This window comes from Arachis ipaensis, chromosome B04 (genome assembly GCF_000816755.2).
Source record: "Arachis ipaensis cultivar K30076 chromosome B04, Araip1.1, whole genome shotgun sequence".
NCBI lineage: Eukaryota > Viridiplantae > Streptophyta > Magnoliopsida > Fabales > Fabaceae > Arachis > Arachis ipaensis.
In genome coordinates this window covers 132,629,171-132,637,404 of record NC_029788.2, presented here as the reverse complement: position 1 = coordinate 132,637,404, position 8,234 = coordinate 132,629,171, and the positions used below count along the sequence as shown (strand labels likewise).

At 33.2% G+C, this 8,234-nt stretch overlaps 2 protein-coding genes and 1 long non-coding RNA gene across 3 annotated transcripts; 2 read left to right on the top strand and 1 right to left on the bottom strand.

Moving 5' to 3' along the window:
* LOC107638201 lies at positions 455-2,593 on the top strand. Its single transcript, XM_016341369.2, has 2 exons — positions 455-978; positions 2,281-2,593. The coding sequence occupies exons 1-2, from the start codon at positions 581-583 to the stop codon at positions 2,420-2,422; spliced, it is 540 nt and encodes a 179-aa protein (XP_016196855.2). The 5' UTR covers positions 455-580; the 3' UTR covers positions 2,423-2,593.
* LOC107635692 lies at positions 2,461-4,290 on the bottom strand. The gene is made up of 5 exons (XM_021122676.1): positions 4,037-4,290; positions 3,572-3,780; positions 3,339-3,443; positions 2,563-3,230; positions 2,461-2,473 (listed from the first exon to the last, which is right to left on the bottom strand). The coding sequence occupies exons 1-5, from the start codon at positions 4,152-4,154 to the stop codon at positions 2,461-2,463; spliced, it is 1,113 nt and encodes a 370-aa protein (XP_020978335.1). The 5' UTR covers positions 4,155-4,290.
* Positions 4,930-5,851, top strand: LOC110271396. The gene is made up of 2 exons (XR_002362104.1): positions 4,930-5,160; positions 5,692-5,851. It is a non-coding gene; the product is annotated as an uncharacterized LOC110271396 (long non-coding RNA).

Here is an 8,234-nt window from a genome sequence, read left to right as displayed (position 1 = left end):
TTTTGGGTTTTAAATTTTTTTTTTTTTTTGGTTTTCCACAGTATCCCCCAACCCGGCAGGTCAAGGACTAATCCGTCGCGATACTGAACTCCATTTAAGGGTTTGCCGCTAGCCAGCAACCCATTGGCCAGCAACAAACCCTTAAATGGAGCTCAGTACCGCGACGGATTAGTCCTTGACCTGCCGGGTTGGGAGATACTGTGGGAAACAAAAAAAAGATACTACCTTACACTAGTTAAAAATGCTATCAATAAATTTTAAAATAAATTGTATTTAGAGACGTTAGCTAGTTTTATTAATAATAATATCATTAGTATTCAAATAAACCAGTTTATTAATGAAGGAAAACTGTAGGAAAAAGCATAATCACGTGCACTGGTCAAACCAACCATAACAGGTCAAACCGTTGATTATTGACTATAATGTATATATTTATGGAGAGAAAGCCAAATCCCTTTAAATCTTATAACGTGTGCATTGCAAAATAATCAAAGCCAAAACAATTTTCACTTCCTTACACATAATAGCTACATTCACTTCTCATTTTTCTCATACAAACTAAACTCCATAACAAAAAAAAATGGAAAATGAGTCTCTATTGTCTAAGCCAACTTATGGTGGCATCAAGAGGTACATGAGGCGGCGGCGCTACCACCGCCTCGACGAAAACGGCGGAACTAAGACGGCGAAGACAGTTTGGTTGACTGGGCCGCCACGGCCGCGGCGGCGTTGGAGGATCAAGGCAATAAGAAGGCTAACATGGGTGGCTATTAGGTCACCATTGAAGATGTGGACAAAGATCAAGAATGCTTACATGAATTTCATGTTGAGTTCCATGAACATTGATAACCCTTTTGGTGAGAAAAGGATTCCAAAGACTCATGCATTGCCAAAGGGTTATTCACGTGAAGAATTTGAAGCTAGGCTCATTTTTGAGATCTCCAAAGCCTTGGTTGCTTCTAATGAACTATACACCAAGTAATTCTTGTCTTATATCTTTTTTTTTTTTAAGAAAATAACATGTCTCTATCTTAATAACGGTTATTTCAAGAAAATTGGTATATCCAAAATTGTGATTCATGTTGTGTGATATACTAATTTTGTCAAATTGATTCCTCGGAAAATGTAGAGGATATAATTAGACTTATTCATATGTTGAGAATTTTATTGATATAGATGTTCATAAGTTGTACAAGAACTCATTTACTTCATTTATTTATGAGTCTCTTTGCTATTCATCTCTCTTCGGGGGTTAAAGAGAAATTATGTATTGTTATAGAGAAGAGAAATATATATATATATGGATACATTTGCAGAATTCAGGTAACCATTTGATCGAATTTCAGCAGAAATCCCACATAAAATTAAATTATAATTGTTAATATAATGTTAAAAAGAAAATAAAAATGCTACTTAAGGTATGAGAAATTCAGAGTTGGGCAGACACTCAAGTCTCAACGCCCTATAACATTATAATTAGAAAAAGTGATATGTTAACAATATTAATCTTAATATATGTTAGCAATGTTAAATAAAAAGTCAAAATTTTGAAGTCAATGCTTCGAAACATGATTGTATATATATATGTTTGGTAGATATCTTAATCTTAAGAGAAAAGGACAAACAGATTCTTGATATTTTAATTCGCAGACATTTTAAGTTTTCGAAGATTTGAAAATACATTTATGTTCAGATTTTGAAAAGATCAATAACTTAAATGTATTTTTAAATTCTCAGAAACTTAAATGTCCACGGACCAAAAAGTCACGGTTCGATTTGCCCTTTTCTCTAATCTTAATATATAAGAGATGCCATCCAAGTCAATAAAACTTTAGGCTGATAGAGGCTTCTTGTCAACAATCCACATATTATGGATTTTCAAGAAACAGCTTTGATTTTCAACTAAAACAGCTATATTTTTCTCATAATAAACACTGTTACAAGAAAGTGTAAATGTGCTTGGTCAATGTATATGTATTGAACAAGATTATAAGCAATTAAGCATCGAGCAAAACACTTTAAGACCCCAACCTGAATTTACTCCAAAACGCTCAAAAGGTAATCTATCTGCACAGGTCTATGACTTCCTCTTTTTCTTTCACTTGAAAGACTATGTTCTTTTCTACTAACTTCACTAAGTACTAAGTAGTGTTAATGTGTTATGATACCTTCCATAAATCATTGCAAATGAACCTCTCTAGTCCTTGTCTTGCCAAGAAAAACTTTCTCTTAGCTTCAATATATATTGAAATAGATTTTGCATATACACAATATGGGCAGAAAAAGTCCCCTTCTGCATCAAAATGAGGAGATGTTGACAGACAGCTTGCATGAATCATGGTTGAACAAGTGGTTGTTCTACAAACCAGCAATTTACCATCTTTTTTGCACCTCATACAACCATTGGTTTCTTTCAGACTAGAACTTTCTGAGATATCATTATCAGATCCCATTGTTTCATCACTTGATACCTCTATCACACAACCATTAACAGTATGTTCCACAGCTTTGTCATCAGTAGCATTTGGTTCTCTCACTTGAGGAACTTCCGTTCTTTTAGACTTTGACTCGCTAATTACATTTGGAACTTCATGAGCAGTATCATTTTCATTTCCATGAAGGATTCCAGTTGCAGGCAAAGCTTTCGTTGGAATAGGTTCATCTTCCTGTTCCAGATTGCATTCATCTCCAGATTTATGCTGAAGAGTCATTGTAGCACTAAAGGGAATTTGTGGCTCATGATGAAGGACCTCATTGTGGCTTCTGGAGTCTAATTGCTTGGAAGCAAACCACCTATCATACCTACCCACTCCATGAGAGATTGGCTTCTCTTTGTTGGACTCAACATTTAAAGATTCATTATGTCTAATCTTCTTTGCACTTCCTTGGCAAACATGCCATTCACTGATATCAACTTGCTTTCCTTGTTGGCATTCTGTCATATGCTCATTACCATTAACTGACTCAACCTGGTTCCTCTTGCAACGTTTAATCTTTTCAAGTAACTCTTTCCATTGTTTAGTCACTTTTTCTAACATTGTAGATATTGAGTTCTCTTTTACTTCCTTGTCTGCATGATAAGTGCTGTTCCCATTATCTTTTTTCGAAAGATCACGATGTGCATTGTCATTGAGATGCACTTGACAACCCCCATTCTGAGGTTGCAATCGCCCAGTTTCTCTTAAACAATCAGCATTTGGATGAGTACCATCAAGGATTGATTCTTTCAGCTATTTAACACGGCAAAGGAGACAACAACCAAGAAGAATCGTTAAAATGCATTAAATTCATCAAGAATACATTCTTGTGTTCCTAAGAGAATAAGTAACTTGAATCACCTGCACTAAGTCACATTTGAGAACAGCTCTTTTATGCAAAATAAACTGGGAAACATCCCATTTCAAAAGCTTAACTCGATCTTTTATTAGATTTGATACTGGTACCTGATATATTTTCCCAACAAAAAAAAGGCCAAACAAATTATGTATCTAAAGTAGCAGAATAATAAACCTATCATCAGAAAACATATCCAAGAAAAAAAAAATGAAACTGAGTAACCAAATATTTTAACCTCGCCCACTATCTGTCGAAGGACATCTTCACAAGTTGTCGAAAAAGCAAACCGAACTCTCGAATCCAGGCTAGTTGCAGCAGCATCATCACAATCAACTCTATGAGCCGAATCAGGATCAAACATTGCCTCCAAACATCTCAGGGAAATCAATTCCCTTGTCTTTTCACAGAAACCATCTTCCGCAACAAGGGCTACATCAACCAAACCTGGCAAGAAGTAAAAGGAAAGAAACCGAATCACGGAAATTAAATCTGGTTGCTTCATTCGTTATAATCAAAATAAAAACATCTTTTCATTTTGTTTCCAACTTCCATTTTCATTATTGTATTGGCAAAACTTTAAAAGCAGTGTACACAACAACAATAAAAACAGTGTCATTTCAATTACATCACCGTCATGCCGAAGAAACATATCAAGTGAAAACCTAGAAAAAAAAATTAAGCTTAAAATATCTACACATACTCTGTAAAGTAGTCACGTCCATTTCCTTGCAGCTTGCAACATGTTGAATGGACCAAAGCCATGGAAGTGAAGCGACAGATTCAGAATCGCAACGATTATCCAAGCGTAACCAAGCCATTTCAAACTGCAGAAGAAAAAAAAAAGAAACCCTAACGCAACAGAAACATAATTTTTAAGGAAGCACAATTTCGAATGAAGTTCAGAGTTCCGAGCCCTAGAAGAAGCTATGAAAGCAAGAGTTTGGTGAGAGAGAAAATGGTACCTGGAAATGAAGAAATGTGGAAAGCGTGCGGTGGAACTGTTGGTTGCAATGTTAAGAAGAAGCAGAAGAAGAATTTTGGCGCCAGTTTCTCCCACTCACTCCATCGATGATTGCTTTGCTTCCTTCTTCAGCAATGCTTTCCAATTTGAATTTCGAAGATAACATTCGAGTGTTTCTTCTTCTTCTTTTTTTTTTTTTAACTCTTGATGGGCTTCTTAAAGAGAAAGGGCCCATGAGTCGTGAAACAGAAGGCCCAATTTATTATTCGATCCGTGCAGGCCTTATGGCCCAATAAAAAAGGAATCATTTTTGAAGATAAGACCGACAAAACAAGAAGGGCACAGCTTTCTAGCAATAAAGAAATGGTAAAGATATCACACAAGTGGCAGGCAGCTATTATTTGGTCCCTACTCCCTAGGCCACTATTATGAATGGTTCATAATTCTTTAATACAATTTCCACCAACTTTAGTCCTTTGTGGTGTGATATTTTTTCCTAAATACATAATAAAATTATAAAGAATCTATATATTTTTTATTTTTTACTTAAGTATTATTGAGGGGACCAAGGTGGAGTGGCTAACTATGGTCTTTAGGGTTTATAAAATAGGAGCAAGTGAAGAGAGGTTAGTTGTGAAGTGAAACCAAGCAAGAATTGAGGGAGGTGGGAATGGGAGATTGGAGCTAGCAGAAGTTGTAGGAGTGGGTTGGTTGGGAAGAAATCAAAACCTTATAATATGTATATGTTATGGTTTTTATTTTTTCCCAATTCCACCCATTCCTATTATTTCTATTGGTTCCTCCCTTTCCTTTCTTCTCTACATCACATCTCTGACTACAGCTAACTTCACCACTTTAATAGAGTACTTTGATTTGATTTGATTTGATTCCCCCTTTGTGTTCATCAACATTATTATTACAAAAATATGTCTAGATTTTCATTTTCTAACTTCAAGCCCTTAAGATTCTGTGTCTGTTTTGTATTTTGCTATTTTTATTATTTTCTCAAAGGAAGCTTTGTTATTAGACCTTCTATTAAAATGTTATGGTGCTAGATATACTATTTATTTGTTGCAAGTTCAAGATCTAAGGCTTGTTTGTTTGGAAGTCTTGGATCTAATTACTGTCTTAAGTGTTTGTTGGTTTCAAGTGGTGTGCAATTTTTTTTATCATGTTTTTTTTTTTTTTATCAAAGATAAGAGACTCGAACCCGTAATTTTTTAATTGAATATGAAAAAACTATGTCATTTGAGCTATAATTCATTCACAATTCTTTTTATCATGTTAGATCTGGGTTTAATTGTTTATTTTATTACAAATTGGTTGATGAATATATAGTGAATTTTTAGCTTAATGATTTATGATTATATGAAATTGTTTTGTTTTTGGTGCAGAGAATTTTGGTACATATATAGCTGGCTTCCTCATCAAGTTTGATGTGCACTACTGCCTTAAAATTATGAACTAAAATCTTCACTATACGGACCTAGATAGCTGAAACAGATCTTGACCTACACGGAATAATATATTTAGAATTTTAGATTTAAAAAAAAATTACATGCACAAAAAAAATAATTATCATATTAATTATTATATATTTATGTATATTTACTTGTATTGTTTTCCATATTTTATAAAAGTTGTTAATTTGATTTTTTTTTTGTATTTTTAAATCAAAATTATTGAATATATTGTGCCTTATAATTTGACTTACAAAATAAAAATATAATTTCTGTTTTTTTTGGACAGGACAGGAAATATAATTTCTGTTTAACAATTAATACTTTAACTAATTAGGATATTGGGCCTAAAAGTTATTCCACATATAAGGTTTCTGTCCGAAGTCCAGGAGACCAAAGATTTTTTTTCTTTGAGAACTTCAGACTTCAGTCCAAACATTTTAACACACCTTTCAAAAGCAATTCATTAAGTGAAAGCTTCAAGTTAAAAACACAAACTAATTCTATACCAAAAACATATTTCACAACCAAAAAAATATAATTAAATCAATTTAAGTTGGTTTAAGTTTAAGTGTTTAATTTACTCATAACAAATGTGGAGTTTTTGAATCTTAGTTTAAATTTATGACAAATTAGTCATTAATCTACTAGAGATAAAAAAAATAATTAAAAATTTTTACTTTTAAGTTTTAATTAATAAAATTGATAATGTTAATTTCAGTTAAAAAAAAAGCATTATAATAGTTAAAAAAAGACACTTTATTATAAAAAAAATTTAGTTAATCAATATTTTTTATTTTTATATTATATTTAAATCAACACTAATGGATACATACTCTTTTTTTTATATTATATTTTTGGTACGTAATCATATATGGGCAAACAAATACGATCATAAGAAAAAAAATCAAAAGAGAGAAAGTGGATTCCAATTGCCAAAGAATTAATACTAGTGGATTAATTTTTTATTTATTAAATATATGTAATTATAATAAATATGAAATTAGTAAAAATGATTGTAATGCATGTTAAGTATTTTGTTTGTCTAATGAATAGTTTTCTATTCAAATTTTAAAAACAGGAACAAAATTTTCGATAGTTAAATGGATTTTTACTAACAAAACTAAAAGGATCCTAAAAAATTATTTGAAATTTTTAAAATATCCTTTAATATGATCTAACTCTAATTTCTTTTTTTTTTATGCCATTACTCTCCCAATTTTAAACTCTACTACTATTTTCATCCCTAACTACCACTATCACCATCACTATCATTGTCATCACTATTTCTACTACCCTCAGGTCGGTTCCAACCTTCATCTATTAGTTTGAAACTTCACTCCATCAAGAAACACTCAGTTTAGCCAACTTAAGCACATGCCAGAGTTTGAATTCATAAAATCTAGAGACCAGAGTTAGAGTTCACAACCTCAATTGGTGTAACAATGGTGGAGATATCCCATTTTTCATTAAACACAGTGTCCGCAGAAGAAGAAGCTCCGCAGTCTCAGATGCAGGAATCTATTCCCGACCATAAAATCATACGAACAACCAAACCCAACTTCAAGCGCCTCGTCCTCAACCTCACAGTTCTCTTCTCATTCATGCTAGGTTTTTTGTTCTTATGAAAAATCCATCAAAATCTACCGCACTCCACTCCCCTTCGACCGAATCGAAATCTTCTCATTGCAATTGGAGTCCAATCCCTTACTTCCCCTGCTGATTTCGAGTCATATTCGTCGGCGTCAAGACTTGTCGGATCCTGGCAACGAATATGGGAGTCAACAGCGAAGCGGCAGAGAGAACCCCGGCGCGGTAGAGAGGGCAGTTTGTGTGGTAACGAAGCCAATCATCGATGCAATCAACATGGAAGGTTTGTGAGTAAAGAGGCAAAGTTCGAACGTAATCATCGTCTTCGAATTCGAAGCAGCAAATGGCACAGTCGCGACGTGAAGATGAACAGCAAGAAGTGTCGTTGAGTTCGCTGGTGTATAGGGCAGCTTAAAGGGAGAAAGGAATAGTTTTGATGGTGATGACGTTAGTAGTGGTGGTGGTTGGAGACGAGAGTAGTGGTGAGGAAGAATTTGAGTGAAAATGATAGTATGGAGTAAAAAGAGATATTAGAGTTAGGTTATATTGGAGAGTATTTTAGGAATTTCAAATATTTTTTTAGGGTTCCGATAATTTTGTTAGCAAAAGTCCATCTTTCATGAATAAAAAAGATAATTTTACTTATTCGTAAATAGATTTATCAATATTCTAAACTTTCATGGATAAAAATAATAGTTTACTCATAATAATATCTTTTACGTTAACAAGGTTGGGTGGCTAATAATATAGTATTAGCTAGAACTTTAAAAGTTAGTATGACCAATATTATTAATGGCACAATAAAGGTAGAGAGCAAGCTCGACAAAATAAAAAGTTAAAAACTCTCTTCTTTTCTTTTGTTTCCTTTTTTTTTTTTTTAACTATTT